Source organism: Chlorocebus sabaeus, chromosome 13 (genome assembly GCF_047675955.1).
Source record: "Chlorocebus sabaeus isolate Y175 chromosome 13, mChlSab1.0.hap1, whole genome shotgun sequence".
NCBI lineage: Eukaryota > Metazoa > Chordata > Mammalia > Primates > Cercopithecidae > Chlorocebus > Chlorocebus sabaeus.
The window spans coordinates 75,461,788-75,488,756 of NC_132916.1; the positions used below are offsets into that span (position 1 = coordinate 75,461,788).

Here is a 26,969-nt window from a genome sequence, read left to right on the forward strand (position 1 = left end):
TGCTTCTGCACCACATAGGAAATAATCAACAAAATGAAAAAAAAAAAAAAAAAAAAAAAAAAAAAAAAAAAAAAAAAACGCCTATAGATTGGGAGAAAATATTTGTGAGCCATATATCTGATAAGGGGTTAATATCCAAAATACATTAAGCTCACACAACTTAGCCAAAATAAATAAATTAATTAATAAAACACCCAATTAACTAATGGGCAAAGGATCTGAATGGACTTTTTCAGACGAAGTACAAAAGACCAACAGGTATAAGAAAAGGCGCTCCAAATCACTAATGAACAGGGAAATGCAAACCAGAGCCACTAGGTATCTCCACACATCTGCTAGGATGACTTATGAAAAAGATAAGCGGTAAGTGTCGGTGATGCGCGGAGCAAAGGGAACCCTGTACGCTGGTGATGGGCATGTGCACTGGAACAGCCATTACGGAAAGCCCTACAGAGGTTCACTCAAAAAGTTAAAAACAGAACTACCAGGCCAGTGTTACCCGTCCTTCGTTAAGTTCAAAGTCACGGTGCCACTTCCTTTCCCATCTAAAGGGGACTGCTGGCGACCCAGGGCAAGGCCCGCAGGTGTGGCTGTCCCTGCGGCAACAGTAGGACAGGATGTGGATTTCCAGGCCAGCGGCTTCCAGGTTGGGCCCAGACGCCAGGCCGACCCAGGCCCCGGACCGGCTCAGCCGCCTCGGCGCCTCCTCAGGGCCCCAGTGAACCTCCGACGCCCACGAAGGCTCCAGGCCGGCTCTTTGGAGGCCCACCAGCGGGCGGCTGGGCCTCCCTCCGCGCCGCGACCGCCAGGAGGCGCCGCCCGGGAGAGGAAGTCCACTTGGGCCCGGCCGGGCTTGGGGTGCGCAGGGAGTGGCGGGAGCCACCTAGCGCAGGGTCCTCCCCAGGCTGGCGCCAGGCCTTGCCCCCGTCCAGCCCCGCCCGGTTCGCGAGCACTGGCGGGTTCCGGGTCCTGTGACCGGTCAGGCGGCGTCAGCGGGCGCGGCGGAGGGCGGGCCGGCCTCGGGGGAGTTTCCGCGGCCGCCGGGGGCGGGGCGGGAGAGCGCGAGGCCGGGCGGGAGGCCAGACTCGGAGCCCCGGCACGCCGGACAGTCGCAGCGCTCATGGCGGGCGGGGGAGCCGGGGACCCCGGCCTGGGGGCGGCTGCCGCCCCGGCGCCCGAGACCCGCGAGCACCTCTTCAAGGTGCTGGTTATCGGCGAGCTTGGAGTGGGCAAGACCAGCATCATCAAGCGCTACGTCCACCAGCTCTTCTCCCAGCACTACCGGGCCACCATCGGGGTGGACTTCGCCCTCAAGGTCCTCAACTGGGACAGCAGGACTCTGGTGCGCCTGCAGCTGTGGGACATCGCGGGTAAGCGCGGCCGCTAGTTTCCCACTCCAGAGCCCAGCCGGGCCGCCCGGCTCCTCTCTGCCTCTTTACTTTTTCTTCTCTGCCTGAACTCCTCTGCCTGGGTACGTTTAGAAGAGAGAGGCCGAATCCAAGGGCGAGATGCGATGGACGCGGTCGGCTGGACTCGGTGGGGCCCGGAGGATGGGATGGGCAGTAGGAGCTGGAGCAGGTCCTGCACGCCAGAGGGAGGCGAGGAGGCCAGGGGGCCTTTTCCAGAAGTTTGAACTCTGAATAATGCAAGTGTATCATAGATACACCAGGACTAGTTGGGAAGGCTGACTTGAAGCGGGCCGGCGCCTCTCAGCCTCAACTCAAGTTCAGAGGGATTGGGTGACTTACCTGAAGCTGCACTCCTAATTAGTGACACCACCAAGACCAAAAGTCAGGTTCATTTCCAGATCATTTTCCATCACCCGCCTTGGCTCTGAGACTGGCCTTTGTGAGGGAAACTCCATTCCTCAAATACTTTGCTCTCCTCGGAAGCCCAGGACAGACACTCCGTGAAGACTTGGGAAAGCTTTTCTGAAACTTTACACTCACCTCTTCCTCTCTTCCTAAACCAACACCTAGTCCCATCCCTGGTGCCCTCGCCCCCCTCACTCCTCAATACACTGTTTCTCTGCCATTTGCTTTCACTTGTTCTGTTTGAGGGGGTACATTTCCCTCTGCTCTGATTTATGAACACTGGAACTTTGCCTGGTGTAGTGGTTGGGAGTGGGCGTTTTAAGATGATGTTAACTATTGGAAAGTTCATAGAAATGGTACCAAGCCAACGCCAGTGGCTCGCGCCTGTAATCCCAGCACTTTGGAAGGCCTAGGCTGGAGGATCCCGTGAGCACAGGAGTTCGAGACCAGCCTGGGCTGTTAGTGAGACCCTGTCTCTACAACATATATACATACATACATACATACAAAAAATTAACCAGGCGTGGTCATGCATGTAGTCCTGTAGTCCCAGCTACTCAGGAGCCTGAGGCAGGAGGATCACTTGAGCCTAAGAGAGGTCAAGGCTTCGGTGAGCTGTGTTCTCGCCACTGTACCCCAGCCTGGTCAACAGAGTCAGACCCTATCTCAGAAAAAATAAATAAATAAATAAAGTGCCAAAATTACTCTGTTCAATCATTACAGGTGTTAAGAAGCTCAGTCTGCAGTAGAGCATTAGAATGGGAGCTGGTTTAGGGTTAGAGGATGCCCGAGGCCACCCTTCATTCTACAGTCCATAGAAGGCCATAGAGGGTATAGCCTACCTGGCTGATAGCAGAGTTGGGGGGTGCGGATCACAGGTCTACTGTCTGTCTGCCAGGTAGTGCTCTTGTCATTTATAGCTTGTTACTTAACAAAGAGTATTAAATAATTGTAACCTATAATTCATTCATTTAAGAGCACATTTCTCTCCCTCAGATAGGAGAATACATGTATGCATTTCAGTCCCTCAGAGAAAAGGAGTAATCAGCCGGAGACTCAGCTTTTTGTTGTTGTTTGTTACTAAAAGCCAAAAGTTCGTTTGAAAAGTCATCTTTGAAGCCAGAGACTTTTTCGAAATACTTCCTGCTGTTGCACAGAACCCTAATGAGCAGTATTTCTGCTTCTTGACAAAGTCATGGATTCTAAAGGTTGCCTTACCATGTGACGGTCATTCTCCAGGAATCTGCAGCATAGCTGAGGATTTTCACAAAGATGGTTTAAAACTTTGCTTAGAAGGGTGATTGACCTTGCCTTACTCTTTACGTAAATTATGGCATTTTGTTATTAGATGATAATTGGGTCCTACTGCTAGTAAATTAGTATGAGTAACTAAATTTTTAAGAGTTTATAGTTAGAGACTTGAGAAAGTAAAAGCAGGAGAAAGATATAAATTTTCTTTCTGGTATCACCTCTTCTTTTTTTATTAATCACAGACCTCGAATGACAGGAAGGGGTCATATCCAGTTTTTGTCAGACTCTGATACGTCTGCCTAGATGGGATATCCTTGCACTTTTCACTAAATCCAAAGCTTGAGTTTTACCAGGAAGGAAAACAGAAGTTTAAGATCTCCAAAAGGGATTTCTGGATGTTAGATATTGTTTCAACAGGTATTGTTGTCCCATACAGCAAGTACACACCAGCAATTTACAAAATTAGAGGTAAATTTATAGAAATGATTAGGCTCACATTATAAGTAAGATTTTCAGAGAGAGAATATATTTTAATATAAGGAAAGTGAGGGAGAAAAATAGCTTAGTGAGAGCCCAAAAACAAACAAAAAAACTGTTTTAGAGACCAAAAAAAGCAAAACAAGAAAACCTTAGCCTAAAGTTTGGAGAACTATATTACTAACTGTTTGGTTTGAATATTTGAGCTACTAGTGAATCTCAGCTCATACCATTTGAATTAAGTAATGATGATGTCATGAAGGCAAAGTGAAGGCTGCTCCACAAAATTCCCCCATGGCTAAGCATACTTGCCTTATGTAGTAACAAAGTTGGATCATATTTAATTCTCAAATAATAGAAATATTCTTTGATTGCAAAATAGTAGGTAGAGCCAGTTACTTGCCATAACTAAGGTAAGGTGTGGTGTTTTTACTAGTTAGGTCTTTTTTTTTTTTTTTTTTTTTTTTTGGTTGCTTTAGTGAGAGGGCAAGATAGGAAAGAAATTATGACAAATCTCTATCCTTGAAAGCTTTGGCAAGTACGATAGGCTAGAATTATCAAATGTTGTCTATACATGTAACCAAGCAGATTCAGTTGAACTCTTCAAGTTAAGAACTATTGTGATCCTCGGATACATGAATCTGTTCTTACAGCATTGAAGGAATCTGGCTTTAAAATACAGATGCAGTTTAGTGCAGTTTTTGTGTAAGACCATTGTAGTCTCTTAACTCACACATGCTTTGGGACTGGTGCTCAAAACATAACTGAATTCATATAAATGATATTTACCCAAGCATTAGATATAAACTGTATAATCTATGCCTAAACTTATTTTCCATCGTCTTGATTCCCATCCAAAATAGAACGTGGATCCTGATTGCCTTGCTCCATCTTATACTTTGTCAGTTAGTATACCTAGTAATCTCCCTTTGTCTTTTTTTTCATAACTCTCCTATAATCCTTCATGAGCAAGAATCTGGAATATTACCTCTTGACACTTTCCTGATTTTAAAGGTAGTTTTCAGTCACATATACACATATTTCTAATTATAAAGAAGCCGTGCTTTGAGGAATTAGTCTGTGTAATTATTTGTAGTCTCCATCTTAAACACAGATACTGCAGTTAAGTTTCCAGTGTTTATTGGTGGCTGATTACATACCAAGTCATTTACAAGGCTTTTTAAAATCTTTGTTACATATGGGTAATCTGGCTCTTGTACAATCTTGCCATCCTCAGCCTTATTCAAGCTCAATTGTTGTGCTGAATTATAAGCGAAGCCAACTGGCCCATTTACATCTGTAAATCTTTCACTGTTCCTGAGTCCTGAGACACCTTTGAGTGCCGCAGTCTGGGCTATCCATTCACAATTGTCCAGGCAGGCAGCTGGTCAGCATAATAACATATTTGTATTACTGCACATGGAAATTCCCCTGATAATGACAGTCCTATTGCCCTTCCCTTTTGAATGTGTTACCATCCTTCATTGTCTCAATTAGCCCTCATAAGCTAAAAGATGCTCAGGTTATTAGTAGAGATAGTAGAGCACTGATAGGAAGTTCTACAACTTTCCTTTGCTCTCAGCCATTTGCCATTCTACCTTTTGAGTTGAATGAATTATAGGTTTTAGTGGTCCTGTAATCTAAACACAGAAAGGTATAGTAACTTGTGTGGAGACAGGTTTCATGACTCACATATGAAAGCAATACACTTTTAAAAGGATAGCAGAATTTTGGTTTATTGGTGTCAAAACAGCAGCACAAATACTTTTCAAAATTTCCAAATGTTCTGGTTATCATGAAATTAGTCATGTGTATGTTATCTTGACCTTCCAATTTTCTTATGCTTTTGATATGAAATTTTCAGCGAGACTCATTCTGTAATAAATGTACCCAGGATTTTGGTTTTAGTCAGATATGATGGGGACATCAGATCAGGAGATGGATTGCCATTGGAAAGATAGTTTATCATAGTTCCCAAGAGTGGGGGCACATTATGCCACACCACATGAGGCCACAGGGAAAAGCAGCAGGGTTGGTCATGAGAAAGGAGGAGCAAGGAAAATGCATGGGCTGGAGCTTTTACTGTGGCTTTTGCAGGAAGGAACCAGTGAGGTAGGGTAGGCAAGCTGAGCAAGTTGAGGATTGGCTAGTTTGAATAATTTTGGTGTACTCTGGGTGATAGGAGTGGTCTCTAGTTGTCCAGTATTGGGCTGTGGGGTGATTTGGGACAGGGGATAGTGTCCCAGACTGCAGGATCCTGGTGCAAGGAGGCAGGTGGTATGGATTTAGGATTGATGGGCTGACTGATATGGTGTGCATGTCAGAGGTATGCTCCAAGATAGCTCCTTTGCTGTCTCTAGAAATTAGCTACCCGTGGGAGGATCAGTCCCTCCCCAGGCCTGCAATGCCCCAAGTTGTCAAAATGTCATAAAGTGTAGAAAAAACACCATTAATATGTATTCCTAGGCACTTACTAAAGATTGAGAGATTAAAGTACTCTTCCAAAGAAGGAAAATTTGAAGATCTCAGATTAAGTATTTCCTTAAATTAATAAGGATTTCACACTAAATCAACACTTAAGTAGTGGGCCACGTCCACAAGTTTAAGTTGTCTTAGGTTTGTAGAGCTCTTCTCTTGGATGGTGAAAGAAGTGCATAGATACAAATTTGGGGAGACTTCTGGACGGTGAGACAAAAGAGCAAGGTAAAGTTGTTTTAGAATTCTATTCAATTATATTTTCAAAAGTTTTTTGTGCTTTTTAATAGTTGAGTAGGCTATAAACATCTGGTCTTTTCACGATTCTTTCACAGACCTTGAGAAAGACAGACCAATGTGAAAATAAATGGGTGGCAAGGGTTTAGTTTAAGCCTCCAACAAAGTCTTTCTAACTCACAGATGCCCATGTATTCTCCTCTTCCCCATGATTTTCATTCACTTTTATCCCGATATTTTTCTTAAGCATCATCTGCAGTGGTTTTCCTATTTTTTTCTTCATTCAGTTTTGTTACTCTTTTACTTTACAGATTTATTTAATCTGGGTTTCAAAAGGTGGTAGATGAGCAAAAAAGATACTTTGTACATGATTTAAGTTAGTTTTACAACTGGAGGAACTTAGCATATCTATGTGTTGTAACTCTTTGAAGCAACATAGTTAAATATAAATATAGGTTACACCTACTTAGGATTTTGGAGAGCAACCCTTAATTTTATGTTACAATTATTATTTTAAATTTATCTTATCTTTTCCCACTCCCTAATTAAACTTCATGTGTTTTGGAAATTTTTGTTTTTTAACTTGCTTTACCATTTCTGAAGCATTAATGGATTAATTAAGAATTTATTAAAAAGATTACAAATTCATTAAAATAGAAAGTATATTTTGCTATTATTTTAGAAAACAAACTGTTTCCCTACATACATGGTATTGGTCTTTTGATGCTGGGTTATTTACATTTTATTCCCATTGCTGTCTGGATTCAGTGATTATAGAATATATAGACAATTGGTATAACATTCAAATTATAATACGGGAACCTAAAATATCAGTGTTAGAGCCAGGAGGACTTAGTGATCCCTACAGATCCCTGAGACCAGTTGGCATAGTTAAGCCAAAAAAGTTTCTTGCCTGAGGTTGCTTGAATGTTGGGTGCTTAGCATTTTGAATCCCTGGCATAGTTAGACTTTTATCAAGTTTGTTTTTCTCTGCAAACCATTTTTACAGTTACAAGGTAGAGCACATAACGAGCTAATAGTTTAAAGCTTTCACATGTTTAATTGGCACCATTTTTAAAACGAATACTCAGGCTTTCATCGTGCGGTAAACTTGTGGAGCACTCAATAATAGCTGATATTTATGCAGGGCTTACCTGGCATTTTACACTGTTTTGAACTTGAAGTATAACTTAACATGCATAGACCACCTCCACTTCAAGATATAAAATATTCTTAGCCTTCTAAAACAGAAATCAGCTACATTTTCTATAAAGGCCTGACAAATATTTTAGGTTTTGTAGGCCATTTCATGTATGTGGCCACTATTCAACTCTGCCATCGTAGGACAAAAACAGACATAGACAACATGTAAACAAATAAGGGTAACTGAATTCCAGTAAAACCTTTTTTAGCTGGATTAGGTCATTGGCTGTAGTTCATCAAACTGCCCTGGAAGACTTAGGCAGGGACTAAGTTTAACCCTCTCAGTTACCCTCGAAGGGAGGTATTATTTTGTATACTTTTATGGAGGTATAATTGACATACAATAAGCAGTACAATTTGAAAAGTTTTTGCATCACTGTAGTCAATATTTCAAATATTTTCATCATCGCAAAAGTGTTTTTCTCTTGCCCCTTTGGAATATATACCCTGCCTTTCCCAAGGCAACCATTTATCTGCTTTCTCTTACTGTATTGTCATAGTTTGCACTTTTTACAATTTGATATGAATGAACTCATGTAACATTACCCACTTGCGCTCTGACCTGGCTTCTTTTACAAAGCATAATGATTTTGAGATACATTCATGTTTTTGCTTGTATCCATGGTTTTGTTCCTTTCCTTTCTATTGTTGAGCTGTATTTCATTGTATAACTAGATGATAGTTTATCCATTAATCTGTTGATTGATATTTGATTTGGCATCTGTGAACATAATGAAAGTGACTTTGAGAGTTCAAGTTGTCCACATCCTGGTCAACACTTGGTGTATTCAGACTTCTTAATTTTAGCCATTCCTGTGGGAGTGAAGTGTCAAGTTGTGATTTAAATTTGCATTTCCCCAGTGACTAATGATGTTGAACATCTTTTCCTGTGCTTATTTTTTTTTTCATCACATACATTTTCTGGCAAACTATTCCAATCTTTTGCTTACATTATTAATTTTTTCATCTTCTTCTTTGGGAGTCTTGAGAGTTTATATATTCTGGGTATAAGCCCTTTGTCAGATAAACAGTTTGCATTTTTTCTCCCAGCCATTGCCTTTTGTTTTCACTTACTTAACCAAGTAATTGACACTTGATTTGCCATATAGTGTGGTTGTTTAAAAAGTACACTCTGATGTCAGGACTGCCACCAAATTTTGAATCCTAATCTTGGGAACTAAAGAAAATTAATATTTTTAAGCCACAGGATCTTCTTCTAAATTACCTGTCATAAACATTTCTGATTTTCTTATGCTTTACCAGAAAGGTTATATGAGTAAATATTTAAATAAGACTCACTAGTAAAAGGAAATACTTGAAATTTAAAGATCATTCCCCTCCCCCACCAAAAAAATAGTCACTAAAGTTTAACAGCTCTTTGTTAACTTCTAGGTTTCTGACTACTCTTTTACTAGTTTGACACCCCACTCTCTTTTCTAAATTAAAGATATAGCCCAAAGGAATACTTTATTACCATGTAATTATCTTGAAATCTTACTTTTTCAATTTCCTAATTTAAGACTATCTTGTTGCTTAGTCCTTTCATATTCAATAATTAAAATATATGAAAATGGAAGTGGTTGGTAATGTGTGCACTACATTTGAAATTGGAATCTGAATCATTTCGATGCGTATGTAGTCTTTCTGCAGAATAGTGATTTTGAACAGTTGGCATATCATCGAAGTTTTTATAAATGTCAGCATTATGAGCCAATGAACTATATAGTTGGTCATATTTACATTACAATAATATATGAACATAATAGTAGGGTTTTTTATGTGACCATTTGTTACAGTAAAATTTAGACCTTTGGACTATTACAATACAGCTTCAGTTAAACCATATGAGGAGTCATCACAAAACAAACCTTAACTTTATCCATTCACATTTAACCATTGTTTTATTCTTCCATTATTCCCTAAAACAATATATAAAATTATATTGCATTGTAGAGTTTGGAGAAGGAAGAATTTTATATTTTGGGGTATCTTTGCATCTGTGCAGATAAAATGTATCAATAAAATGTAGATAAAGCTGGTTGCTCATGTGTTTCAAGAGGAAAGTGTCTTTATCATAGAACAGAGTGATACATCTCCGATGTGCATTGATTGCCAATCATTTTTCCTTCACACTGTAGTCAGGAACTAAGTCAAGGCAACTGCAAGATAGTTCAGAAAGGCTAGCATCCCACTTCTATAGGTGTGGGGGAGTCAGAAGACCTGGATTCTAGTCCTGTCTTCTTTAGTCAGTGATACTGTAATCCTGGCCAAGCATCCCTTTGCCTGTTCTTACATCTGTCAGATGAAAAGAAGGATCTTTCCTATGCCAAAGATTAGTACAACAGCAGATAGTAAGAGAATGCTTTGCAAAGTCCTATATAATGTACAAAGCAGATTTTTCCCAAAGTGTTTGACATAAGTTAAATTATTTTATAAGTACAATGATATTTGAAGAACCCTGGAATTGATTCTTCTTGTAACAACACAACCAGTTGTGCTTTTTGTTCTGAAATAGATTTTCATGTGTCTGCTACTTACAGGGGTGAAATCTTGCATATTGCATCAGAAGTGGGTATGGGCTAGAGATATGAAGGAGAGATGAGTTGAGAACATGAGCTACTTTATCTCATGTCGAGCCTTAATCTATTGGACTAGCATGTTACCCACTGCACTTATCTCCTTCCTACAGGCTTCATTTCTTCTATTCTTGTCTCTTCTTCCTCTACTTCCAGCTTTGTGTTTTCCTTTAGTGCCTCTCTTCTCTTAAACTAAGGGGAGAGGAGTTGGAATAAATGTAGCTTTAAATATTTTTTATTTGTAGCTTTAAATATTATCATATTGGTTTTATGGAGAATATGTCATACAGAACATAAAACTAATTCATTATGTACTTAAACCAAATTATCAGACACATCTGCTGTATAGGTCATCGTCTGTATGGATAGCCTTAATCACACCAGGTTATGCTGCTATGGAATGGAAGATATTTGTTCATAGTATTACTGTTGGGGTAAAAGGAGTTATACTTAAATGTAAACTCTGTCTGAATTACAAGTTTTTATTTTTTTCCTATATTTATGTCTAGGGCAGGAGCGATTTGGCAACATGACCCGAGTATACTACAAGGAAGCTGTTGGTGCTTTTGTAGTCTTTGATATATCAAGAAGTTCTACATTTGAGGCAGTCTTAAAATGGAAAAGTGATCTGGATAGTAAAGTTCATCTTCCAAATGGCAGCCCTATCCCTGCCGTCCTCTTGGCTAACAAATGTGACCAGAACAAGGACAGTAGCCAGAGTCCTTTCCAGATGGACCAGTTCTGCAAAGAACATGGCTTCGCCGGATGGTTTGAAACCTCTGCAAAGGTGAGATCGGCTGTGCTTATGTATCTTTTGCTTTCTAGCTCATAAATCTAGGCTGTAACTCTAAAGTATTTAGATGTATTTATGTGAATGATGTTTGAAAGTCTGGAAAATGAGAAGTGTAGCATGGATGTGTTATAGCTTCTTTCAGTCCACAACAGTACTGCTTTCCAAATTGGCTAATGGCTAATAGAAGGGCAGATTTTCCATGAAAACACAAAGAGTTATTTAGGGCAAAAAGCAAATGACATTTTCTGTGAGTCTGAGTTTTTAACTGAGGTACTTCTCATGCAACTGGAGTGGATGGGGGTATTGTCAAGCACAAGAATTTTTGATTTTTGCAAAAGGCTAAATGAATAGGAAGATGCCTCTGGTGAAGATGTGTGTCACATGCAGGACCATGTGAAAAGATCAGAGAGGAGATTTATTCAGATGATGTTTGAAGAGTTTTAGGTTAACTGTGTATGAAAGATTTGAAACAGCTGGAAAGTATCAACATTTGTGGTATGCTTCATAAATAGTAGAGTGAGAATTTTTTCTTTTGTCGATTATGGAAAGCTGAATAAAATATTTTCTGAAGGAAAAAATAAAACAGTAAGTTGGCTTTCAAAAATTTTAACAGTCTAGTGACCGGGCGTGGTGGCTCATGCCTGTTTCCTAGCACTCTGGGAGGCCGAGGCGGGCGGATTGGGCAGATCACTCGAACTGGGAGTTCAAGACCAGCCTGGGCAACATGGCAAAACCCTGTCTCTACCAAAAAATACAAAAATTAGCTGAGCATGGTGGTGCATGCCTGTGGTCCTAGCTTCTCGGGAGGCTGAGGCAGGATGATCACTTGAGTCTGGGAGGCAGAGGTTGCAGTGAGCCAAGATCACACCACTGCATTCCAGCCTGGGTGACAAAGTGAGACCCCATCTCAAAAAAAAAAAAAAAAAAAAAAAAAATTCTTAACAGTCTGGATATAGAAAAAAGGTGAAAATAATACATATATGAAATGTTTGGAGGGGAGTTGTGTGCATTGGAAGTTTCATATAAGGGGGTTAGTGACAGTCCGATTTATGTAAGAATGATGAAATGTTTGAAAAATTCTGTAATGACAGGTAAACATTATACCATAAATTTGTTGAAATCTTAACACAGTTCTAGCTTTTAGTTTATGTTCTGTGGATTTCATGTGTGTGTTTATGTGTGTTTTTATATACGTTTGCACGTATGTATGTATCACTGTTCCTCCAAATCACCCACCTCATTCTGGGTATTTATTATCAGACTAGGTTTAGCTCTACTAGAAACTTACCCTCAGAGTAAAAAAGCTACTTGATGCCCACCATCATCTGCGGGATAAAAGCAAAGCAATGAGAGACTGCACAAGAGAGAGACTGCTCCAAAAATATTGAGCAATGGTAGAGTGACTGGGGAAAAAAACAGACTGTTTACTGGAGGCAGAAATGTACACTCCTAAGCTGGAGGCTAATTGTTTGAATAAATATAGCATCTTAACATTTCCTTCTTTAAATAAAACAGTGGTAGAAGAAAGATGAAACCCAGGGGTGCTATGTGAGCACTTAACCTGACATGAAGAAGAAAATCACAGAAAGAAAGCCTTCTTATAGAGAAGGTACCTCAGCCTCCCAAGAAGCTAGGACCACAGGCATGTGCCACCATGCCCAGCTACTTTTTGTATTTTTGGTAGAGACAGAGTTTTGCCATGTTGCCCAGGCTGGACTCGAACTGCTGAGCTGGAGCAATCTGCCCACCTCAGCCCCCCAAAGTGCTAGGATTACAGACATGTTCTTCTGGACACTCATGCCCTCTGTCTGCTCTGTATGCCTATTGGGTGATTTGCTCTGCTTCCCAGCTTTGCTGTAAAAAGACCAAAAAAAAAAAAAAAAAAAAGCAGTAAATGTAACTGCTTATGCGAGTGTGCATTTTGGTACAGGAGTTTTATAAATTATAGACAAAATTCTCCTTTAGGCTTTATTTAATCTTTCGGGTAATAAATCCAGATTTGCCCCCAGATGAGGTCACGTGACTAGTAGCTTGTGACTGTAAGTCATCGGTTTCATTTTATTTATGGATAGGATTACACGCAGAGGTGAAAGGTGAAGCACTGTTTAAAAGTTTCAAATTTGCTCTGTGTTTCCCTACAAATATAGTAGAAGCGGCTTCTGTAGAATTTCTTTAGCAGTAAACCAGGGGTGTTCCAAGAGAATAACGGTAATAAAAAAATTAGGTTAAAAATCTTTGATTTAAGGCTTAAAGTACTGCCTAAATGTCACTAGTAGGTACACTTCTGAGCTGGCCAGCAGCTGACTTCAGATCTGACTTTTGCTTGAACTGCAGTCATCTGAATTTCACTAGGAATACAGGCAAAAGATAACTTTTGCAAATACATTTCATCATTTCACCTTTATGGCAAATAATGGATTTCTAATATAAAACTTTAATAATGTTAACATATGGGAATTACATTAACATGTGACTACACTGACATTGGAATTTTAACCAGTTGCTTCCACATACAGTTAGAGAATTTTATAATTATTTGCTATAATGGGGATAGCTGAGACTGAATGTCACTTGGACGTTCAAAAGATCAATACTTGAATTAAAGTTAACACTGATCTTGGGGGTGGAGGCAAAAAATAACTAAAAAGCTGGTTTCAGTGCTGTGAAAGATGCCTGTATGTAGCATAGCTCTTTTAGGTTCCTTGTTGTCTGATAAAGGCTTTACAAATAAGGAAAAAGGCTGCAGTGAACCTTGTAGCATTGGATTGGATTAGACATTAATATGAGCTTCAGGTTTCATATGTGTGTGCGTGTGTGTGTGTAACAGTATCTGCATATATATGTGAGAATGTGTGTAGGTGTATGTATGTACACACACATATGTGTAAACAGATGAAGCTGATATAGATGCATGTGTGTACCATACTAGCCATACCTGCTGAGAGGGCTTAAAAGCAATGACACCACGGAACCAATTAACTTACCGAGTGCTCAAACTTCGGTTTTTAAATATCATTCTCCCAGTAAAAAGAATGGGAATCCCTGGAGTAATGCCTGATTTCAGGGTGGGTGGGACAAGGAAAGTAAAGATGTGCCTGTGATATTTTGTTGTGCGAGAAACTAAGGAAGTGCTCACGAAATGATGGGGACATGTCACAAAGATACAGGATACTGCCACACAAGCTCCAAACATGTAAGACAATTTGAGCAACAAAGTAAATAATTTCTGTAATGGGTTCAACTTACAGAGTAAACTAATAATCCATGATAGAAATGAACAAATGAATAAATAAAGGAGGGAGAAGGGAACCTCTTTCTAACAGTAGAATTCCAGCTAATAAATGTAGAAGGAATGGCAGAAATAAAAAGTCACCATTAAACACCACAGTGATGACTATTGTAGGGAGGAATTAATTGATGCTAACATTAGTGGGGGAAAGTGTGGTAAGAAACAGGATATTGACATATTTGCACTTAAGTACAAAGGGAAAAATAATAACTTTTCTGTGGAGAAACCTGGCAAAAACAACTTTAAGCAGTGTGCTTCCTGATAAACTGTGCAGGGTACATCACTTGTGTTTTATTTCTGCCAAAAATATATAAGTTGAATTTAATGATAAGGAAACATCAAACATCGCAGATGGAGGTATATTCACCAGCCAGTGCTCTCTGAGAGTGTCAAGGTCATGAAAAGCAAGGAGACTGAGGAACTGTTCCAGAGTAAAAGAGACCCCGGGGCAACAACAGTGAAGTACAGCCTGTGATCTTACATCTGAAATAGGGCATTGAAATAATTGACACAATTTGAGTAAGCTTGTTAGACTAATACTGATACTACACTATTGTATAATTTCCTGATTTTGATAGTTGTATTCTGGTTATCTAAGATGTTAATATTTGAGAAATATGTGTGAATGGTAGGAATGTTCACTATTTTTGCAATATTTTAGTAAATCTGAAATTATTTTAAAATGAACAGTTAAATATTTTTAAAAATAAGCACAGTTTTTTCAATGTGTTACTTACTGTGTGTTTAATGATAACTTATAATTCAGTCACACAAATGCTGTGACAGCTAATAATTCCTTAGGGTGTCCTTAATGGACGTTGCACTGACAACATTGTTTCAGGCTAATTTATACATGACAACTTAAAGGAATAATTTGTACTTAGAGATGGAGAAGTGACATGATACATTTATCATATTTTAATGTGGTTTGAGCCCTTTCAATTTTTTTTCACAGTGTATCCTGACTGCTTGAATTAGATATTCAAGGGCCGGAATTTTTTTTATTTGGAATGGCTTCATTATATGAATTGCAGCCCAGAGCAAAGATTCATTTTCAACTATCGAGATAGCTCATTGAACCTCAGTGGCAAAGGTTTAACATAGGAACATCAAAAAAGGTGTCCTTCATAAAAATAAGGGAATTCTTTCCATCACCACATTATTCTTTAACATTCAGCTCTAAGTGGGCACACACTTTAGTATTAGAGGAAAGTAGCTGTGCACTTGCAATGCCACCTCTAACAAATTTTTCTGGTCCCATTCATACTGTTAATGCCTTATTCTAGGAATTAATTCTAAAATTTAACCCTGTTCTTCCTTTCTGCATTACAGGATAACATAAACATAGAGGAAGCTGCCCGGTTCCTAGTGGAGAAGATTCTTGCAAACCACCAAAGCTTTCCTAATGAAGAAAACGATGTGGGCAAAATTAAGCTAGATCAAGAGACCTTGAGAGCAGAGAGCAAATCCCAGTGTTGCTGATAGGGCTTCTGCTTCTCTCGTGTGTGCCTCAGCTCTGAAGAAGTTCCTGAGAATGGGTTATGGATGTCATGTTAGCTGTGAGTCTTCCCACAGGTGGCACTTCAAAAGGCAGTACCACTGGGTGCCTGCACTTATTTGAAAATGGAACTTTGGGAGAAGTATCCCTGCCAGTGGCTCTGTAACTTAACAGATGACAATTAGGCTTTTGTCATTGTCGCCGTCATATGGAAGATAATGTTTACATCCTTTTAAACATCTTTTTATATGACAGTTCCTTAGGATTTGGTAAGCCTTCCAAGTTGTAGCTTTTAATGTAAGTGCTGGGGTGGTAATAAAATGTTACCTCCAGTTTTATGGTCATTTTGAGTCTATATTTTTGCCATCTTATTGCATCCTCACTTTTTAGGGGGGGTTTTAGATTCTATTAGCCACAAAGGCTTGAGGTTTCTCTTTAGCAATTTTCTATTCAAAACTTTGGAAAGGCCAGGTTTGCTGGCTCATGCCTATAATCCCAGCACTTTAAGAAGGTGAGGCAGGAAGATCACTTGAGCCCAGGAGTTTGAGGTCACAGTGAGCTATGATTGTACCACGGCACTCCAGCCTGAGCAACAGAGTGAGAACCTCTTAAAACAAGACAAACCTTTTGAAACTTTGTGTAAAATTATTTTCCTTTCATATAATTTAACCATTCATAGCTGGTGTGGCATGTGGTCACTCTTCTTAAATACATTAAAATGACCTTTTTAATGACTGAAAAAGTACTCACAGCACATCTGTATTATGGATGTTTCCCTCTGGATATGGTTACTACTCCTTGGAAACTATATAAATGAGCATTTCTTCTTTTCTCGCCCTAGTCCTTTCTCTCTCCTCTTTTTCCTATGTGTTTATGTTCATAACTGAAGGCCTATGTGATATGATGGTTGCAATTCTTTCTCAAGTTTGTGATAGCAATGGTCAAGGAGAGAATGTATTTCAAAGCATATACAATTAAATCTGAGCTTCTATAGTATGAATTGTGAAAGACACTAGGTCGTGTATGGTTTTGTATAAGGGTTGGGACATTTAAAGTATAATATCTAAGAAACTTAAGGCAGACTCACAATATTTGCATTACCATTTAAGCCAATTAAGGAAAATAATAAATATTTTGACTGAAGTCTTACCTTTGAATTACTATAGTTCTATAATAGAAAGGTAATATGGGATGTACTTTTCTGCCTTAGAAAACTTGGTTCACTTTTGCCTTCTATTTTTAAGGGACTTACTTATATCATGTCCAACTTACTGATTTAAGAAAGATCCAAACTTACTTCTTTCAAAGAAAATGTCAAGAGTTTTGTGGCACAATCCAAAGCTAATGCAAAATGAGACCTTGACCAAATTTGTTTTATACATTAAGTGAACTTGGATAGGAAAGATTCATTAATTTATTGCGAACGAAACAAAGGCCTAGGCTTGGCAAGATCTAATCTCAACACTTTGTGAGGTCAAGGAGGGAGAATCTCTTGAGCCCAGGAGTTCAAGACCAGCCCTAGCAACATAGAGAGACTCTGTCTCTACAAAAATCAAAAACAAAAACAAAACACCAAAAAAAACAGCAAGAAGTGCATTTGGTTTGACAGCTATGTTCTGGAAATAAATAGTTGTCATGAACCATAAAATGTAGCTCTCTTTTCATTAAACCTAACTTTTGCCTAGAAATCACATATATGTTTATATATTACATATTTAAGAAAGAAAGAAAACCCTTTTGACCTCTTTGGATATGTATTCTACATATCTACCTAGCACCAGATTTTCTGAAGTGAAAAAGTAAAAGACCCTGATTTAAGTAATATATATCTTTTAATGACTATAACACCTGTTTTTTTTTTTTTAATGTTGAATTAAATCTATCTTTCTAAAATATGCTTCATACTCCTAAGTTTTTTTCTACTCTAGGTACAACTTTTCAACCTTTTTTATATTTCAGAGTCCAATGGTATTAAGTATGAAATGGTGCTTAACCTCAAATGTTAGAAATATAAAGCTTATGCTAAGTAGTTTCTGAAAAAGATCGCAGTCTGCTTGGAATTTTCTTTATACATTAATTTTCATTTTTACAAGAAATCCATTGTGCTTAAATTCCCCCTAACAGTACATTCAAAATCAGGAGTATTATACTCTCATTGCCCATCTTTACAATTGTTGATAACTTCTCAGGGTAATTTTAACATTGGTAATACCTTAAGTAAATTGTTTTTTGTAAACACTTAGGATTCTTTTTCGTGTGAGATAGTTTATTGTATTTACCATTTCCTACAGTTTGGAAATAAAACTGAGTAACTATTTCACATTACTTTTAAAGTCTTGCCACTATTTGTTTTTATAACTTAAACATAAAATTTGAATTTAGGGTGAGCTGCATAAATAGCCAAAAGAAAGAAGAGAATACGCTGACTTACTTTGAAAAATCAATTGCATACACATGTGTGTATATGTACATACACACACAGATACACATAAAAACACACACACTGGATAAGACACTGGCAAGAAGTACAGAATACCTCATTAATAAAAGGGATTTTTTTTACATGAGTCTCAGACATCAAAAATGTACCAATATTCTAATCATATATATGTAATTTATATATGTATGTACAAATTGAGTTACATTATATTTTATATGCGTATATGTATACTTATGTGTCCAGAATTGGTGGGTTCTTGGTCTCACTGACTTAAATAATGAAGCCGCAGACCCTCGTGGTGAGTGTTACAGCTCTTAAAGGCAGTGAGTCTGGAGCTGTTCCTTCTTCCCCCGGCGTTCGTGGTCTCGCTGGCCTCAGGAGTAAAACTGCAGACCTTGGGTTCGTGGTCTCACTGGCTTCAGGAGTGAAGCCGCAGACCTTCCCAGTGAGTGTTACAGCTCATAACCACAGGGTGGACCCAAAGAGTCAGTAGCAACAAGATATATTGCAAAGAGCAAAAAAACCAAGCTTCCACGCCCGTGGAAGCGCCTCCTAGACGGTTGCTGCTGGCTGGCTCTGGCAGCCTGCTTTTATTCCCTTAACTGGCCCCACCCACATCCTGCTGATTGGTCCATTTTACAGAGAGCTGATTGGTCCGTTTTGACAGAGTGTGGATTGGTACGTTTAGAATCCTTGAGCTAGACACAGAGTCACAGAGTGCTAGTTAGCTAGATTCAGAGTTAGCTAGATACAGAGTACCAATTGGTACATTTACAACCTTGAGCTAGATACAGAGTACTAATTGGTACGTTTACAAACCTTGAGCTAGACACAGAATACTGATTGGTGTATTTACAAACCTTGAGCTAGACACAGAGTGTTTATTGGTGCATTTACAATCCTTGAGCTAGATACAGAGTCACAGAGTGCTAGTCCTCCAAGTCTCATTAGGTTAGCTAGATAGAGTACCAATTGGTGTATTCACAAACCCTGAGCTAGACACAGAGTGCTGATTGGTGCATTTACAATCCTTGAGCTAGGCAGAGTCACAAAGTGCTAGTCCTCCAAGTCTCCACTAGGTTAGCTAGATACAGAGTGCTGATTGGTGCACATACGATCCTCCAGCTAGGTATAAAAGTTCTCCAAGTTCCCATCCAGTTCAGGAGCCCAGCTAACTTCACCCAGTGGATCCTGCACCAGGGCTGCAGGCGGAGCTGCCCGCCAGTCCCTAGCCTCGCCTGCACTCTTCAGCCCTTGGGCTGTAGATGGGACCGGGCGTCATAGAGCAGAGGGCAGCGGCAGTCGCGGAGGCTCAGGCTGCATGGGAGCCCACTGCAGGTGAAGAACTCAGACATGGCGGGCTGCAGGTCCCAAGCCCTGCCCCACGGGGAAGCAGCTAAACCTGGCGAGAATTTGAGTGCGGCGCCGGCCCGGCACTGCTGGGGGACCCAGGGCAACCTCCGCAGCTGCTGGCCCCGGTGCTAAGCCCCTCACTGCCCTGGGCCTGCGCTGCCGGCTGGCTGCTCAGTGTGCTGGGGCCGTGCGGCCTGCCCCCGCGCCCGCTGGAACTCACTCTGGCCCGGGAGCTTGTTGCGCAGCCCTGGTTCCTGCCCAGGTAGCCCCGGTTCCGACCGCGCCTCTCCTTCCACACCTCAGGCAAGCAGAGGGAGGAGGCTCCGGCCTCAGCCAGCCCAGAGAGGGGCTCCCACGCTTGCAGTGGCGGGCTGAAGGGCTCTTCAAGCACCGCCAGTGGACGCCGAGGTGGGAGGCTGAGGAGGTGCTGAGAAGAGGTGCCGAGAGCAAGGGCTGCCAGCACACTGTCACCTCTCACTTACACATATGTACATATAAATATGTACATATATGTATATACAATACATATATATAAATATATGTATATATAAATGTGTGTATATATGTATAAATTTGTATGTATAAATATGTACATATATATGTGATACATATGTGTGTATGCATGTATATGCATTTTATGTGTGTATGTATACATACTATATATACATACATAAAATACATATGTACATGTATGTATATAAAGTACATATATATGCATATGCATGTAACTCAATAAGGTTTCTAAAAGTGATTGTTATCATAAGCTGTGACTTTTCAAAATGTTGTTTGGTTTCCTGAAATATGTACATAAAAGCATCCAATTTGCTTACTGAAAAATTCTGAGCCTTACTTCAGACTTACTTAGTTTTGTAGGGATGAGACTCAGAAATGTGCTTTTACAAAAAATCTGATGTTCATTTTGGAAAACCTCCTAGAGGAAATACCAGTAGTTACAGTATTATTCAGTTTGAAATCTATCGTATTATTCAAAACATGAACACTATTAAATTATAGCACTTTTAATCCCATTTGTAAATCATTGTTATTAAAAAGCCTAAATATCTGGAGCTTGTAGTGAGCCAAGATCACGCTACTGCACTCCAGCCTGGGCGACAGTGCAAGACTTGATCTTAAAAAAAAATAAATAAATAAAAAGCCTGCATATCTTAAACCATGGACAGACAGTATAAATTTGCTTCAATCCACTGAAGAAAACAGAAGCTAAAGGGTTCTGATAGGCTGGACCAATCTACAAATATTGTTGCTAAAGCTGGCTAGCCATTTGGAATAAAAAAATCACATTTCTATCTCACTGCTTCCCAAAATGATACAATATGGAAAATAGCATAAATGTAAAAACAAGAAATAAAGCTACAAAAAAATTAGCATAGATGGGAAAAAATTGATATTGGGCTAAGAAAATCCTAAATTATCACATGCTGGAAGCAAGGCAGAAAAGATAGATATGTTTGATTACAACAAAATATCTGGTATAGCAAGATGATATAAACAAAATTATAACAAGCAACAGACAAAATATTTGTAACCTACTTAATTTTGTGAGGACTAAGAAGGGGTATTAAGAAAACTGAGATAAAACATGTAAAACAAGTACTTTATAGAAGAGGCAAGTCTTAGGAAACGTTTTAAGAACTCAATAAAGTTAAGATGTTATTAGATTCACAAAGAATGTATAAGATTGATTATATCTCTGATATTTGTGAACATATATAGAAAAATAGGTATTCATAATCTACCATTAGACTAAATTTATTTTAATAATTAATACCAAGATTCCCTGTAAAATTGCTATTCGGTTTTCACTCTTAGTGCATGTCTTGCCAAGAAGAGGAACTGTTACTATGGGGAAATAGAATTAAAAATAAAATCCCTTTCCAATACATAAAACTTCTTTACAAAGACAGAATAGAAAGGAAGTGGTTTTATTATTCAATAAGTACTAAACTAGAGTGTGATATGCACTACAGGGAATACTGTTAAGACACTGCAAAGATGGAAATCTTACTCTTTTAATGACACACAGATTCAATACATTACATATATGTTGTCAAGCGAATCTAGTGCCTAATCAAATAACAGTCTTTTTCTATAGAGTTCATTTTAAATTCACTTGGTAATTGAGATGATGATCTGTGTTAGCCAATTGGCTTTATCTAAAGGAAAACTCAACTTCTTATATCTTTATGCCAGGTAGTAGATTTGCAACTTGGTGCCAGGTGCCCAGCAAAGTTAGGCTCCTAACCTCCTACAGAAACTGGGAGATAGGGTCACTGTCTTCCTACATTTCAAAGAGATGATACTCCCAGATTCCAGAGAAAGCTAGAGAGAGGGTAATTTAGTTTTTTTAAAAGATGTGCATGCATTTCAAAGAGTCAAATAACTTGAAAGGTTCTAATGTAGATATTCTCAGAAAAGGGTGAGTGAGGGTTGGGATGGGCAGCTGAGAGAATCTCTTTTCTTATTGTCACCAGAGAGACTTAAGCCTCTTATTTTTTATATGTATTTGCCCTTACTGTCAACCCTACATAAATGTCTGTGTGTACAAGAAAGAGGATAGAGAAATCTGTTCACTGCAGCATTGCTCGTATATACCTCATGCAAAACTAAAACGTAGAACTAAATGCTCATGTATAGGGGAGAAATAAAGTGAGCAATTACATATCCATACTAGGAGATACTATGCAGCAGTATAATAACATTTATATAAAAACATGTATAAGAATTTAAAGGCTTTATATGCCGTTTGGAAAGATACATACCAAATTCCTGATGGCAATTGTAGAGGACTGGAATTGGGAATATTGGTCAAGGCCAACTTTAGCTTTTTAGATAAAGTTTACATATTATGGCAATGTATTATAGTTGACAATTCATTTTATACTAGTCACGGTGTTTGCCACACTATACTGAAAAGGAGAATTCCCATTTGGAACATGATGCTTTATAAAAATAACCGGTTTGAATTATCTTACATTTTATTACATTTAATGACATTAATGATTTTGTGCTTTTTTGATTTTGCATATATCAGTTTATTTAATATCAGTTAACTTCTTTAAGATAAATAGCTGGAATTATCAGCTCAGTAAAAATGTCCATCTACATTTGCATGGTTGAATTTCTTGTTGCTCACTGTAGTCATTGTTTAAGAATAGATAACTGTGCAATTTAAAGAACAGGCTTAATATACATATAAAATCATATCAACTACCTATTTCTTCTACATAGATTTCTGTTTTGAAAAATGAGCATATAGCAGCATGATGCTTCTTATTTCTAATTCATCAAGTAATGTGTATATGTGGAAGGAGGAGAAGGAAGTATAAGTATGGATGATAGAGTTTAGAGTTACATATAAAGTATTGCTGATACTTTTTGTGTATTAGTTATTCAATCTGCTGCCTCTGAAAAGTCACTTGAACACCACCTAGTATTTTTCCACAAGCCCATCAGCATTTTCCAAATCAAATCTTTCAATCTTTCCACTGCTAAATATGCTTTAGAGGATTAGTTTATTATAATTTGAATAAATTATGAGTCTATTCACTCCAAGATAACATATAATGCTATATTTTAATGGTATAATTATTTTGCTGAATTTTTTGAACCACGGTAAATTTATAGCTGCCATTTCCCTCCCTTTATAAAAACTTTGATTTTGAGTTTTTGGTATATCATTAGTCATGCTGTTAAATTGTGACATGGGAGCCTACAAAACTTTGAAGGAATAAAGCAAGTGTTTTAGATAAAGTCTTTTAATAATGTTGGTGGACTTTTGCTTCAATTTTAATTCAACACACTGTTTCATTTGTCTTCTGGGGTTAAAGAACAATATCTGCGGATTTCTTTATTTTATTGATTATAAGCTTTTAGATAACCTCCAAAAACTTTTCTCTTATAGAAATTTTGTGCTATAAAGTACTACAGTACTCTTGTGCTGGTGACTCAGAATAATTTTAATAGCTTGGAGTAGAATCTAGTTTTTCGTAGCATAACATCTTTAAAAATTGAATGTATACTCTAGACTGTTTGTGTGGTACCACCTGAGAATATTTCTATCCAATCCTGTTTACCAGGATGATGATTTAATGATAAATTCAATACACATTGCTAACAATGTAGAATATGTGCAGTAATTGACCTTATACAGAAAGCAGTTATGGTTAAAATAGAAATTTGATGACAGGATACATATGTCAGTCACTCCTCAGGTACATACAATGCTAAGTATATGACATTATATACTTAGTAATATAATGTCGTTATACTTGACCATTACTCAAGTAATGGTCACTGCTACCCCAAAATCAGCTTATGTTCAAACATTTAACAAAGCATTTCAGTATAAGATTAAGGTTGATTGGGCCAGGCATGGTGGCTTACACCTGTAATCCCAGCACTTTGGGAGGCCGAGGCAGGTGGATCATGAGGTCAGGAGATTGAGACCATCTTGGCCAACATGGTGAAACCCCGTCTCTACTAAAAATACAAAAATTAGCCAGGCGTGGTGGCATGCACCTGTAGTCCCAGCTACTTAGGAGGCTGAAGCAGAAGAATCGCTTGAACCCAGAACCTAGGAGGTGGATGTTGCAGTGAGCAAAGATCGTGCCACTGCACTCTGGCCTGGGCGACAGAGCAAGACTCTGTCCCTGCCCCCTCCCCCTAAAAAAGATTAAGGCTGATTGCTGAATCAATGCTAAGTTTAATATATTCAAATAATTTTCATGCATTTATATATTAAAATATTCATTTTTTTCCACTCTACATTTTTACTACAAAGGGAGCATGAAATAAATACTTCACTCTGTAGCAGACTTTTCAGGTATTTCACAGCTTAATGAAAGTCCCCAAAGATGAATTTACTTCATGTATATTTTAAGATAGCTCTAGATGGAATGAGCTAAGCTGAATTCTGAGTACATGGAATCCATTACTATACCCAGCTCCTTTAATTCATTGTTATTTATTGCTGTCCTGACTTGTGAGTGCAGACAGAGTCTGATGTGATAACTTCTCTTCAAAGGTGTGGACATTAATGAACATGAACTACCACTGAAATATCAGCACCCAAATGCTGTACTTGTAATTCAGAGAAGACAACTAAATGTTTATTTTCTCCTTTAATGCACCATGCAATAAATGAAATCAATAGAGAAATAAGAGAAGTTAATACCTTCTTTTCTCATTAATGAGTTGGACAAGCTTCCAAATGACTACCTCTAGTAGTGATATTTTTGGAACTGCATATAATGAGAGTCTGTCTTTTAACCTTTACTAAATGACATATTTGTAAGTACATGTTTAAAGCCCTCTTGTTCTTTTAAAATCAAGGTTGATCATGAACTTGAAGGTAAAAAGAAACATCATCTGTCAAATGAAGTTGTCTATAAGTGTCACCCACTCAGGTTGCTTATGTTAGAGAAAAAATTTTAGTCAGATCCCGTTAGGTACTTAGATGCAATGTTTCATTCCCTTCCCAGCCCCCATGTTGTAAGTGAAATATCCAATATGTCATGGCTGGTTAATTCTTCTCTAACCTTTGTTTTAAGTGTCACTTTTAATGTTGGAACTCAGTATTTCTAAAACAGAATTAGTATCTTAGTCCATTTTCTTCTGGCTTATAACAAAATACCCCAAACTGGGTAATTTACAAGAAAAAAATTATTTCTTACAATTCTGGAGTCTGGGAAGTCCGGGGTCAAGGGGCTGCACCTGGTTCGGGTCTTCTTGTTAGCAAGGACTCTCTGTGGGGTCCTGTGGTAGTGAAGGACATCACATAGCAAGGGAGCTGAGCATGCTAGTCCAGGCCTCTCTTCCTCTTCTTATAAACCACCAGTCCCACTCCTGTGATAGCTCATTAATACATTAATCCATGAATCACCTCTTAAAGGCCCGTCTCTCAATACTAACACTTTGGGGATTAAGTTTCAACATGAATTTTGGAGATGACAAACATTCAAACTATAGCAATTATTATATACCTTCAATATTGGTCTGTTCAGCATACCAACAAAAGCACAAAAACCAATACACAGGATCAAAACAAAAATTCAGTTTTTTGAAATAATAAACAAAATTGATAGATCACTAGCTAGACTGAACAAAAAGAAGATGTAAAAAAGCACAATTAGAAATGATAAAGGTGACATTACAACTGATACTACAGAAATAGAAAAGATCATTAGAGACTACTGTGACAACTGATACTACAGAAATAGAAAAGATCATTAGAGACTACTGTAAGTATATCTACACACAAACTAGAAAACCTAGAGGAAATTGATAAATTCCTGGAAACCTACAACCTCTGAAGATTGAGTTTTGTTAATGAAACAATTATTTAAAAAAGATACTTGCCAGAATCAGGAGCATAGAGCAGATCCACCTTGTTATGGGTTGAATTGTGTTCCCCTAAAAGACATGTTGAAGTCTGATATGGTTTGACTGTGCCCCCACCCAAAGCTCATCTTGAATTGTAGTTCCCATAATTCCCATGTGTTGCAGGAGGTACCCTGTGGGAGATAATTGAATCATGGGAGTGACTTCCCCCATTTTGTTTTTGTGGTAGTGAATAAGTCTCACAAGATCTGATGGTTTTATATGAGGAAACCCTTTTCATTTGATTTTAATTCTGTCCTGCCTGCTGCCATGTAACAGGTGCCTTTTGCCTTTCACCATGATTGTGAGGCCTCCCCAGCCACGTGGAACTGAGTCCATTATTTCTTTGTAAATCACCCAGTCTTGGACTTGTCTTTCTCAGCAACATGAAAACAGACTAATACAAAGTCCCAACCCCCAGTACCCCAGAATGTGATCTTTTTTGAATATAGGGTGGTTGCAGATGTAATTAGACAAGATGAGGTCATACTCATGTAGCTTGGCCTGCTAATATGACTGATGTCCTTATTAAAAGGTAGCTATTTGAAGACACAGATAGGGAGAACATGTGAAGACAGAGGATTAGAGTGATTCAGCAACAAACCAATGAGCACAGATTGCTGACAAACCACCAAAACCTAAGAAAAGGCAAGGATAAATTTTTCTACAGATTTTTGGGGAAGGCTGGTCTTGCTGACATCCTTTGTCTTGGACTTCTAGCCTCGAGAGCTTTGAGACAATATATTTCTGTTGTGATACTTTGTTGCAGTAGTCCTAGAGGATGAATACACCGCCAACACCAGCTCTGCTTCTTTTATAGATCAGGAAAAATGTTGAAATGGAAAAATACATCACAACAGCTAAGGTTAAATTAGAAGCAATACGAAAGAGAATAGACTATTGAAAACACAGTAAATAATATATATGGAATGGTGCTGTAGTTTGAATGTCTCCTTCAACATTCACATTGAAATTTAATTTCCAGTGTAACTGTATTGGTAGGTGAGGCCTTTAAAAGGTGATTAGTTCATGATGGCTTGTCATCATCATGGGATGGGTTAATTATTGCAACACTAAATTTGTTATAAAACAGAATTTGTCCTGATGTATTTATTTATTTTATTTATTTATTATTTATTTTCTTTCTTTCCTTCTTCTTTCTTT

The 26,969-nt window shown here is 38.5% G+C and overlaps 1 protein-coding gene across 1 annotated transcript; it reads left to right on the top strand.

Annotated features, from left to right (window-relative positions):
• The first annotated feature begins 1,050 nt into the window (after positions 1-1,050).
• RAB32 (RAB32, member RAS oncogene family) lies at positions 1,051-15,945 on the top strand. Its single transcript, XM_008006729.3, has 3 exons — positions 1,051-1,370; positions 10,543-10,820; positions 15,448-15,945. Exons 1-3 carry the CDS (start codon positions 1,121-1,123, stop codon positions 15,595-15,597), a joined length of 678 nt encoding a protein of 225 aa, XP_008004920.2. The 5' UTR covers positions 1,051-1,120; the 3' UTR covers positions 15,598-15,945.
• The last annotated feature ends 11,024 nt before the right edge of the window (positions 15,946-26,969 follow it).